Raw genomic sequence first — 12,921 nt, forward strand, 5'->3', positions numbered from 1 at the left:
TCACACCTATGGATAGATCAACTAAACAGAAAATTAACAAGGAAACACAAACTTTAAACGATACAATAGACCAGTTAGACCTAATTGATATCTATAGGACATTTCATCCCAAAACAATGAATTTCACCTTCTTCTCAAGCGCACATGGAACCTTCTCCAGGATAGATCACATCCTGGGCCATAAAGCTAGCCTTGGTAAATTCAAAAAAATATAAACATTATTTTTATTAAACCTCAATTTTTGGCTTCAGAAAATTATAAATAGTCAAACAGGAGAGTTTTAGAGGGGATGTATTTATTGGTTCTGATATTCTGCTTCAATGAGCAATAATTTCTCAAGTTAAAACATGCATGTTTTGGCATCTGATGACAATCCCTTACTCCTGATAACTTATCTATCTTTACCTTGTCACCTTGTCTCTTTTCTGCAGTTCAGAGACTAGAACAAATGATTGAAGAGAATATTACCAGGGTGATGGAATTCATTCTTTTGGGTTTTTCAGTCCAGAGAGAGATTGAAATCCTTCTCTTTCTTCTCATTTTAGTGGTATATTCTCTGACTCTGGTGGGAAACATTGGCCTGATTTCCTTAATCTGGTTGGATCCTCACCTTCACACACCCATGTATTTTTTTCTCAGTAATCTGGCCTTTGTAGACTTTTGTTACTCCTCATCAATAGCCCCAAAGTTCCTGGAGACCCTCCTGACCAAGCACAGGTCCATATCTTTCTATGCATGTGCAACACAGCTGGGCTTTTTCCTAAACTTCTTGGTTTTGGAGATGTTCCTTCTTGCAGTAATGGCTTATGACCGCTATGTGGCCATCTGCAATCCTCTTCTCTACATGGTGATCATGTCCCAAAAGGTGTGCATGCAACTGGTTGCGGGCCCTTACTTATACAGCTTTTCTGTTGCTTTCCTCCACACAGTTGTTACTTTTCGATTGATTTACTGTGGCCCCAATGCTATTAATCACTTCTATTGTGATGATGTCCCTTTGATGGCCCTTGCATGCTCGGACACCAGCCTCAAAGAGATCTTGATTTTTATCTTTGCTGGATTCAACATGATCAGCTCTTTGACCACGGTCCTTATTTCTTACCTATACATTGTGGCTGCCATCCTGAGAATCCAGTCTGCAGAAGGGAGGTGCAAAGCATTCTCAACCTGTGGTTCTCATCTGACTGCTGTCACTGTATTCTACAGGACTCTGATCTTCATGTATCTGCAGCCCAAATCAAACCATTCCCTTCACACAGACAAAATGGCCTCTGTCTTCTACACAATAGTCATTCCTATGTTGAATCCCATGATCTACAGCCTGAGGAACCAAGAGGTAAAACATGCCTTGAGGAAAGCCTTTGAAAAATGTTATTTTCTGTCTCTAATAAACATTAGAATGTAACTTGTAACACTGACTGTCTTGGAACTATGCCACGTGCCGATGTTTTGTTTTTATTATCATTGACAGGTTAATTTTACCATTTTTGTATGAGCAAAATGACTTTGCACATGAGTTCTATTTTTCATATAATTTATAAGTAAGATGAAAGGTTTAAAAGATTATAACGCACATTTTGAACAAATTGTTACTATTTGCATATGTGACACTTGATAATTTTCACCTGGATAGTTTCTATTTAACTGATAATAATATTTAGCCACTGCTTTCAAAAATGCTTCTATTTTATACATTGTGGAGACAGAAAAAGGGAGGTGGTAAGGAAGTTTCTTGTCCATCCCCACGTCATTCCATGCAGCAGCTGTTCCTCAACTGTATCCTGTCTGCTAAAAATCATTCCTCTCTGCTTCTGACTCCCACTAGATTCACTGTTGGTCACTCTCTGTAATTCCTTGGTTCTCATGTTGTTCAAAAAGATGTCATTATTTGCCATGCAGATATGGGAATCAGGGTCAGCTTTTGGAAAGTCATACTCTCTTTCTGTATCAAAACAAAAATGAAGACATAACCCTATATTCCCTCAGCAAAGCTTAAGACCCTTTTATATTTTAGGGATTTGAAGAAATTACAATGGGTTAAAGGGACAGAAAGCAGTAGTTTAAAACCAAGTTATAAATGTGGTTGCTGTAAGATGTCAGGAATATAGTTTTATGTTGGAGTGGTTGTAAAGTGATGCAATCTAAGACCCACTTAAACTGTCAACTGGATTTTTTTTTTTTAATTCAGATTCAAATATTTGGTGTCTACCATGTGGGTGATGGCACCCCTCTCCAGTACTCTTGCCTGGAAAATCCCATGGATGGAGGAGCCTGTTAGGCTTCAGTCTATGGGGTCACTACAGCGGACACAACTAAGCAACTTCACTTTCACTTTTCACTTTCATGCATTGGAGAAGGAAATGGCAACCCACTCCAGTGTTCTTGCCTGGAGAATCCCAGGGACAGGGGAGCCTGGTGGGCTGACGTCTATGGGGTCGCACAGAGCCGGACACGACTGAAGTCACTTAGTAGTAGTAGTAGTAGTATGTGGGTGATATTGTGAGCTATTCTTGTAGGGCAAAATCAAAAACATTCCTGAATATGCTGAATAGTTTGCTATTTTTGGAAATACTGGAAAAAAAAAAACATGATTGTATAAGTTATTCAGAAACATTTTAGCTTATTTTATCCAAGTTATCTTAGTACACATTTCATTGTTAGATTTCAGATTTATGTGAAGACATCAATATTGTCGTGTTAAATTATTTATATTAAACTTTATTTTAATATATGCCTTTAATATATGCCATTATTAAAGCAGCAACAAGGTGTTCTAAGTGGAGGTAAATTGTACAAATTCTGAAAAGAAGCAATGAATTACAATCCTGATTTTCAAGTTCTTAAATCAACTTCTTTCTGAATCAGGGAGCATAGCTGCAGAGAAATCAGTCTTGGAAATCATGACTGTCAATTGCCAAAGATAAAACTCAAGAAAAGAGAACATCTATGTTGTTGCTATTTTTTTAATAATTCCAAAAGTATAATTTAAATAGTTAAAAGCACAGCAGCGAGCTTCTATAGTAAACTGCAGAGTAAAGCCTGAATCTGAGATTGGCAATGTGAGAAGGGTTTAAAGGTTAGTGAATCTTTCTAAAGGAATCTGGTGCCCCTTCTGGGTAGCACACTGGATTCAGGGGAGGTTGCTGCAAAACCACACGTTTACCAAGGAAACTTCAGATACATTTGAAGAGCTCCCAGAGCAGAAAGGATGGTAGCATGGTAGACACAAAAGTCTAAAATAAAACCAAAGTTCTAACATTGAAACAATACTGTAAATAAATATATTAGTTTCATCAGTCTGCATTAACAAAGTACCACACATTCATTGATTTAGAACAACAAAAATTTATTTTCTCACATTTCTGGAGCCTACAAGTCTGAAGTCAAGGTATTGGCAGAACCATGCTCTCTATGAAGCTCTAGGGGAGGTTCCTTCCTTGTTTTTTCCAGCTGCTAGTGGTCCCAGGCATTCCTTGGCTTGTAAGCATCTTTCCAGTCTCTGCTGTCTTCTCATGATCATCTTCCCTCTACATCTGTATCCAGATTTCTTCATTCCTGTAAGGACATCACTCACACGGGATTAACAGTCCACCTTACTTCAGTATGACTTCATATTAACAACTGCATCTTCAATGACCCTATATCCAAATACTGACCCTATAACCCAATGATCCTATAACCAAACTCTGAGGTTCTTCAGGTTAGGAACTTAACACATCTTTTTGGGGAACAATTTCACTCATAATATGTGCATGTAAGTGTGTGCATACTCAGTTGTATTTGACTCTGTGTGACCCTATGGACTGTAACCTGCCAGGCTCCTCTGTCCATGGGATTTTCCAGGCAAGAATACTGGAGTGGGTTGCCATTTCCTTCTCCAGGGGATGTTCCCCCAGGGATTGAAACCATGTCTCTTGCCTAGCAGATGATTCTTTACTGCTGAGCCATTGGAGAAGCCCACTAATACGTAAGGACAGTTAAAGATGTGCTGGCTCAAATGTATGGTGAAAACACACCTTATCTACACCTGCAAGCACAGTGCAGAAAGAAAGAAAAAATAGCTGAGATTTCCTAAGCTTAAGAAAGAGACTTGTAAGTACCTAAAAAGGCTAGCAAAATGGCCTAGATGACAGGTCAAAAGGGATCCAAAACCATTTAATGTGAAAACTGGAGGTCTTAAGACTTCCCTGGTGGCTTAAAAAGCCCAAGGATTCATCAAGTAGTTAGGACAAAGGAATATATAGCCTAATATCTGAGGTAGATCAGAAGTTTGAGTTTTTTCCTTCTGGTTAAGACAGAATACAAGATGACCTTCTCTCAATACCAGAATCGTTTCTGAAGAGACTTGATCATTCTCAGGTAAAAATCGTCCTAGTGAGTGGTAAGATGCAGAGGTGAAGTGCCAAGGATATGTTTATGGAAAGTATTATAAAAGCAAATATAGTACTATTAGCTAAGTGAACTCCCAAGATGCAGTGACTTAATAAAGTAATTTATTCCTTTCTCAGGCAGCAGTATGAGTTAAGGGGTTTGGGAAGGGCAATTAGACCCTCAATATATGTTTTCCATCTTTATCTAAAAAGTGATCGTTTCAGTGGCAACATTTTCAAGTGGGAAGGAAGAGAAAAAAGTCCATATCTAATGGCTTTAACATACAGAAGGTGATCTCTAGGTTTCAGGCATCACTTTGTACTGATGGCTCATTGCCAAGACTTGACAACATTATGTATCCCACTGACAAGGGGCAATGGGAATGGTGGTGAGCAGCTGCATGACAAAGGTTTTACTTATAAAATAAAATGTCAAATAGTGGACACTGAGGAATATGTCTGCCATAAGCATCACAGAAAATGTGATCTTAAAGGGTAAAGTTATAATGATCTCTGTCAATATGATTGTTTCTTGAGCAGCCTATCGTTTCATACGTGACACCAACTTGTTAGAAGCAAACTTGGGTGATTTGAAAACATTAAAAAAAAAAAACTTTGTTAATGTAGTTTCCAATACTAATCAAATCGTACTCTTTTTCCTGCTCAGAACCTAAAGTTATGAAAAGTAACTCTCCTCCCACCATTTGCCTTTTCTCAGAACCAATCTGAGGGAATGTGGCTTGTAGGCAATTAGTAAATTAGCCTGAGTAACAATACTTTCTGTGCTTATATGAATACATCTTTCCAGTGATATTACCACAAGTAAATGTTACTTCTCAGAGTCTTTCTACACATGTTCAATTGTCCACCCCTTTTAATTGGATTAGCCCTTAAGCAAGAATAAACTCATTCATGAGAAATTACTTCTGCTTCTGATTTGCTTTTATGCTGGTATTATTAGCAAGAGTCAACAAGGACAAAAAATGTATTCCACTTATATTAAGAATGAAGGTAGAATAAGTGGACACCAATCAACATAAATTGAATAGTAAACTTGTAATCAGATCCCAATGGATACCAGTTTGAGCTGTGCTGATCACATTTTAACATGTCTAGTGCAATGGCATTCGGTTTTACAGAGATTCTTATCTGGTTGATCCACTCTAGTTATTAAAAGCTTGACTTAAGCAGCTAAACCGGAGAAGGCAATGGCACCCCACTCCAGTACTCTTGCCTGGAAAATCCCATGGATGGAGGAGCCTGGTAGGCTGCAGCCCATAGGGCCACTAAGAGTCGGACATGACTGAGCGACTTCACTTTGACTTTTCACGTTCATGCATTGGAGAAGGAAATGGCAACCGACTCCAGTGTTCTTGCCTGGAGAATCCCAGGCACGGGGAAGCCTGGTGGGCTGCCATGTATGGGGTCGCAGAGTCGGACACAACTGAAGTGACTTAGCAGTAGCAGCAGCAAGCAGCTAAACACAGACCTAAGAATGTAATGTTAGTGACAAGAATTTGGAATCAAACAATAGCTTCGTCATAGCAATCAAATGTTTAACAGGACATTCTTCTGATTAAAAGTTAGATTTTAAATGACAAAAGTCCATATTGCCTCATCTTTTTAAACTATGAGAAGGACATGATAGGCTTTAGTCATAAATATTTCACCTATTTAAATTAATAAAGAGAAAAACAACTAGCCAAAATCCAAATCAAAGAGTAGAATCACGGTGAGTCAACAGATTGTTTGAAACACAAATAGTTTTAATTATAGAGCAAAACATACTGAGAATTAATCTTCTGAATTCATGACACTAGTTGAAGATTCTGAATACATTTTTGTTTTCAAAAGTCCATTCATGTATGAATGTTATTGAAAGTTTTCTTGGTAAATGAGAATTCACCAACTTTTATATTCATGGAAAAGTAATGAAGTCTTAATTTTTCTCATGAACTTATATATTACCTATAAAACAAGTAAAGAGCAATTTTATATAGAAAATATCCTAAGAAATCATATTCAACTCTTACAAAGATACCCTCCAAATTAGCATGTGCTTATCCACATGTATTTATCAGTTATCCTATGACTACACTTAGCACAATTTTACATACACTGTGGCTAACAGTAATAGGTCAGGGTTAGTATGTTTGCATATGTAGATGAAGGAGGCTTAGTCCTGAGAGTCCATTCATGGGGTAAACCATCGCTGTGTTAGACTGGACCTCTTAGGATATTTAAGTGTTGCCGGTTTACAGTCTATTTTAAACAGGGTTATTTATATGCCTGGACATTTATAACAGGAAGCAGCATACCCGGAATTATGTACTGCAGGTTCACTGCCTCAAGTTTGCCTTGACGATTGCTTTGTTGAACGCCTCTTTCACATCTTTGTTCCTCAAACTGTAGATCATGGGATTCAGCATGGGAATCACTGTGGTGTAAAACATAGCCACCATCTTCCCCTGCTCCACAGACTCTTCAGTGGGCCTCCTGAGATAATGAAGAGGAGAGTCCCATAAAACATGATAACAGCTGTCAGGTGTGACCCACACGTGGAGAATGCCTTCCTCCTGCCATCGGCAGAATGCATGCAAAGCACGGCTGCTACACTGAGGTTATAGGAAATGATAACCACTAAGGGGGAATGTGTGAAATTAATCCCAGCAATAACAATCATGGTGCATTCTTTAATGTGGACCCCTCCACAGGCAGTCTTGATAAGAGGAGGGTCAGCACAATAGAAGTGGTTGATTTCAAAGTTTCCACAGAAGCACAGGCCATATGTCCACAGTGTGCAGATTAGGCTGACAGAGATCCATAGATGTATGGCACAGAGATGAGATGAGCACAGACAGTCCTGGACATTTTACTGCCATAAAGCAGAGGGCTGCAGATGGCCATGTAGTGATCAAAGGCCATCACAGCCAAGATATATACTTCCACGTGGACAAGGGCTGTGAAGAAGTAACGCTGCACCAAACACCCCACATAGGAAATGGTTTTTGTCTCCGAGAGTAAGTTTTCTAGCATCTTCAGAGTGACATTGGAAGAGAACCACACATCCACAAAAGACAAATGACTCAAGAAAAAGTACATGGAGCTCTGAAGTTGGAGGCTGATGATGATCAAATAATCATACCAATGTTCCCTATCAGAGTGATCATTTAAACTACTAGAAACACCACAAAAAAGAGAACTTGAAACTCCTGATGACTGGTCAACCCCAGAAGAATAAATTCTGTCACATCTGTGAACTTTGGCTTTGCCTTCACTTAGACCCAGTCTGCATTGCCTATGGACAAATTAAAAGAAATTAATGGATTTATTTTATTCTTGAAAATTTTGAGTCATGTTTATTAGTATTCTAGGTCAAATGATATAAAAATCAATGTAGACTTTGCACAAAGTCTAAAGTAAAACTATATAATCACATTTATTTCCTTTAATAGGCCTTATAGGTAATTATTGCAATATTTATTAGTTTCTTAACTCAAAAACAGACAATTACATTCATATACTACTAGTATTAGACACTTATTTTTGTGAAATTATTACAATGATGTTAACCTCATAGAGTTCCAGTAAAAGTAAATCTAGACTGAGAGTCATCAGAGAATGACTACATCCATTTCAACGTATTGTCTTATAGAAAAAGACTTGAGACTCATAAATGTAAATATTCAACCAAGGTCAGACAACCACTTTGTGCCGAACAGGGAAGTAAGAAGAGTGGATCATTGAAATTCCACTGAATACTAATTTTGTGTATGATGGTTGCCTCTCATTGTCAATATTAAAACAAATACACATGCAATATTAACTTACTCATTTTCCTATGACTTGGAAGATATCCTTTTTTTAAAAAAATGTATTTTTTTTATTTTTGGCTGCGCTTGGCCTCCTCTTGGTTGGGGTGTGTGGGCTTCTCACTGCAGGGCTTCTCCTGTTGTGGAGCACTGACTCTAGGTGAGCAGGCTTCAGTGGCTGTGGCTCGCAGGTTCTAGAGCGCAGGCTCAGTAGTTGTGGCACTCGGGCTTAGTTGCTCCATGGCACGTGGAATCTTCCTCCAAGCAGGGATCAAACTTATGTCCCCTACACTGGTAGTCAGATTCTTATCCACTGTGCCACCAGGGAAGTCCAGAAGGTATCTTCTTATCCACACAATTTTACGGGATGATTGTTTTAAACCTTGGTCTTACAATCTAGTCATTGACATACTTTTCTACACTATGTCAGCATATGATATCAAAAGCTTTCAACTTATGAAAATCCTAGTCATGTGTTATTTTATTTAGCTATATATTTCACTTGCTTGATTACTGCTGCTTGCAGCATGAGGTAAGAGGTATTTAACAACATGGACTGTATCAGTTTAACTGTTAGAAAAGTAAACTGCAAGTGGTTCAATCACCATATCAAAATTATATCAATAGATAAATTCTATATACACATAAAATAAAATTCAGGTGCCATGTTTTTAAAATTACTGTCTTATTTCAGATTCTTCTGCTTTTCAGCAACAATCCATTATATGTCTAATTATTTATTTTTAAATTTAATGTCATTACAAGGAAAATGTCCTCAAGGAATGTTTTATCCATTTAATACCTTTCCCCAAATAAGTCTTCTGAGAAGTAAACTGCTCTGAGTACTTAGGGATGCATCTGTAGGATTAACATCATCTTGGGAATTTAAGATCCCCATTATAATATTGCTTTAAGAGAATATTATGACATAAATGGGCTGTAGTTATAATTGCTTATAATAATTTACACACATCAAAACCAATTTTATGTCAAATATATTTGCTATATTATATTTATTACTTTATATCTAGAAGTAGTCTAAGTTTTGTAATATGAAATTGAACAAGCTACATGAGATTCTGGTTTGTATCATAATTGTTCAGTCCACTAAGTCATATTCGGCTATTTGAGACCCCATGGACTGCAGCACTCGAGGTTCCTCTGTCTTTCACTATCTCCCAGAGTTTGCTCAGACTCATGTCCATTGAGTTGCTGATGCTATCTAACCATCTCATCCTCTTATAATTAGTTGTACCAATAATCCAAGTTAAACTCTGTTAATTAGGTAATTATGGATTCACCAAGCAGAGTCAAAAGTTTTTATACATGAAAATTCTTGGTTTTAGCTTTATCTCCCAGTGAAAATCAGCAACTCTCATCTAGCTTAGTATATCCACACTGAGCAGCCATAAGATCTATGATCATGAAAATATAGGGTACAGGTGAACTCAGACCAGAACTGAAATATCAGTACCTATGTTATGTGCCCAAATAGTTTTCTATATGGTATATTTAATCCCCATGAATAATTTCAGGGGTAGGAAAATAGTTCACAGTGATTAATCAACTTCCAAATTGTGAGTTGCTACTACTTGGAGGAAGCCATGATACAATCAGAGTTTATACACTTTTTAAAATATTTCCTCTTGTAATTTTTCATATTTTCATTCTCTTTTTCCTCAATATTTTACATGGCTGGCTGCTGCTGCTGCTGTTAAGTCGCTTCAGTCGTGTCCAACTCTGTGCGACCCCATAAATGGCAGCCCATCAGGCTCTGCCATCCCTGGGATTCTCCAGGCAAGAACACTGGAGTGGGTTGCCATTTCCTTCTCCAACATAGCTGGCTACTGGTGCATAACTGAAAAGTCACCTCCTCAAAGAGACCTTTGACCATTATGTGTGCATCCTGCCTCTTCTTATTTCTGTTTTTGTCTCACTCCATTCCCTAAGTTGTCTAATTTGTATATTTTTCATTCACTCCTTTTCAGTCAGTTCAGTTCAGTCACTTAGTCATGTCCGACTCTTTGCGACCCCATGAACTGCAGCACGCCAGGCCTCCTTGTCCATCACCAACTCCCAGAGTCCACCCAAACCCATGTCCATTGAGTCGGTGATGCCATGCAACCATTTCATCCTTTGTCGTCTCCTTCTCCTCATGCCCTCAATCTTTCCCAGCATCAGGGTCTTTTCCAATGAGTCAGCTCTTTGCATCAGGTGGCTGGAGTATTGGAGTTTCAGCTTCAACATCAGTCCTTCCAATTAACACTTTGATTGATCTCCTTCAGAATGGACTGGTTGGATCTCCTTGCAGTCCAAGGGACTCTCAAGAGTCTTCTCCAACACCACAGTTCAAAAGCATCAATTCTTCAGCATTCAGCTTTATTTATAGTCCAACTTTCACATCCATACATGACCACTGGAAAAACCATAGCCCTGACTAGATGGACTTTGTGCCTCCCTTCTGATTAATGTATCTGTAGAATGGCAATGAGGATGAATGGATAAGATATGATTACTATAACCAGAGAATAGGTGAGATTAATGGCATGTATAGTCATTTTATATTCAAACTATTGTATATAACAAAGATTATACATATATATATATATAAATTGTATATAACAAAGTTTCCAGCACAGGCCATTTTGATGAGAGGTGGGTCTGCACAGTAGAAGTGGTTGATCTCAATCTTCCCACAGAAGTACAACCCATAGGTCCATAATGTTGCTGCCAGACTAATCAGAAAACCATACACATAAGGGAAAGAAAGCAGTCGGATACAGACAATCCTTGACATTTTGCTGCCATAGAGCAAAGGGTTCCCAATGGCCATGTGTCTGTCAAAGGCCATCACAGCAAGAATAAAAACTTCTACATGGACAAGAGCAATAAAAAAGAAACACTGTACCAAACAATCAGCATAGGAAATCGTTTTTGTCTCTGATAAAAGATTTTCCAACATCTTAGGGGTGACATTGGAAGAAAACCACATATGAACAAAAAACAAATGACTCAGAAAAAAGTACATGGGGCTGCTGAGTTGGGGACCAACCTTAATTAACAGGATCATGCTGATATTACCCACCATGGTGATCATGTAGACCAGCAGGAAAATGATGAAGAGAACGTGCCATTCCCGACAACTGGTTAGTTCCATAAGAATAAACTCTGTCACATTGGTGAAATTGAGCATTTTCTCTGTTCTTGGTCAATATTAGACACAAACTTCTGGGATAATAAAAAGGAAACAAATTTTAACTAAAATTATTTATTATTTATTAATTTATATATTTATTATGGACCCATTATTTTAATTATTAATAATTATCTATGAGTATTCCCTGGAAGAAAAGCTATGACCAAACTGACAGCATATTAAAAAGCAGAGACATTACTTTGACAGCAAAGGTCTGTCTTGTCAAAGCTATGGTTTTTCCAATAGTCATGTATGGATGTGAGAATTGGACCATAAAAAAAGCTGAGTGCAGAAGAAATGATGCTCCTGAACTGCAGTGTTGGAGAAGATTCTTGACAGTCTCTTGGAATGCAAGGAGGTCCAACCAGTCCATCCTAAAGGAAATCAATCCTGAATATCCATTGCAAAGACTGATGCTGAAGCTGAAACTCCAATAATTTGGCCACCTGATGTAACAAACTGACTCACTGGAAAAGACCCTGATGCTGGGAAAGATTGAAGGCAGGAGGAGAAGAGGATGACACAGGATGCAATGGTTGGGTGCCATCACTGACTTGATGGACTTGAATTTGAGCAAGCTCCAGAAATTGTTGATGGACCAGGAAGCCTGGCATGCTGTAGTCCATGGTGTTGAGAGTAGGACACGACTGAGGCTCTGAACTGAACTGATCTATGGCTGTACTTTGACACTCCTTTCAGCAAATCATTTCTGAGCATTTGCTATTTAACAAACTCTCTGAAGGTTACCTAAATATTGTAACCTTATGGAAAAATATACAGACCCAGTTGCCATTGTCACAGTTTTTACAAAATGTGATTGAACAAAGCTTGCAATAAAAATAATTTAAATTTTCATATATGATATTATACATGTTTCAATGCCATTCTCCCAAATCATCCCACCCTCTCCCTCTCCCATCTGTGTCTCTTTTGCTGTCTCGTATACAGGGTTATCGTTACCATCTTTCTAAATTCCATATATATGCGTTAGTATACTGTATTGGTGTTTTTCTTTCTGACTTACTTCACTGTCCAGGTTCGATGCATGATATTGGATGCTTGGGGCTGGTGCACTGAGATGACCCAGAGGGATGGTATGGGGAGGGAGGAGGGAGGGGGGTTTAAGATGGGGAACACATGTACACCTGTGATGGATTCATGTTGATGTATGGCAAAACCAGTACAATATTGTAAAGTAATTAACCTCCAATTAAAATAAATAAATGTTTATTTAAAAAATAAAAAAATTATATAAAAAATAAAGTAAAAGTTTTAGTATGAAAAAATATCATTTAAATTTTAAATGAATAAATGGGATAAATGGCCATTTATCCAAGACTGAAAGAGAAAATAGTGAAAATGTTAGTCTCTCAGTTTTGTGCCACTCTTTGTGACCCCATGGACTGTAGCCCACAGGCTTTTCTGTCCATGGGATTCTCCAGGCAAGAATACTGGAGTGGGTAGATGTTCCCTTCTCCCAAGGATCTTCCCAATTCAGATTCAAACCTGGGTCTTCTGCATTTCAGGCAAATTCTTTACCATC

General features: G+C 38.1%; 1 protein-coding gene and 2 pseudogenes across 1 annotated transcript; 1 reads left to right on the plus strand and 2 right to left on the minus strand.

Annotated features, from left to right (window-relative positions):
- Nucleotides 1–433: 433 nt before the first annotated feature.
- On the plus strand, nt 434–1,405 carry LOC112579645 (olfactory receptor 1038-like). Its single transcript, XM_025266432.3, has one exon. It carries the CDS (start codon nt 449–451, stop codon nt 1,403–1,405), a length of 957 nt encoding a protein of 318 aa, XP_025122217.3. The 5' UTR covers nt 434–448.
- Nucleotides 1,406–6,709: 5,304 nt separating this feature from the next.
- LOC112577661 lies at nt 6,710–9,080 on the minus strand (annotated as a pseudogene).
- A 481-nt stretch (nt 9,081–9,561) lies between these two features.
- Nucleotides 9,562–11,375, minus strand: LOC102410737 (annotated as a pseudogene).
- Between the last annotated feature and the right edge of the window lie 1,546 nt (nt 11,376–12,921).

The sequence above is a fragment of the Bubalus bubalis genome, chromosome 16 (assembly GCF_019923935.1).
Source record: "Bubalus bubalis isolate 160015118507 breed Murrah chromosome 16, NDDB_SH_1, whole genome shotgun sequence".
Classification (NCBI taxonomy): Eukaryota; Metazoa; Chordata; class Mammalia; order Artiodactyla; family Bovidae; genus Bubalus; species Bubalus bubalis.

Bases quoted from the DNA above. Each gene is read 5' to 3' on its own strand.
- LOC112579645 (XM_025266432.3), top strand. From the start codon at position 449: ATGATTGAAGAGAATATTACCAGGGTGATGGAATTCATTCTTTTGGGT.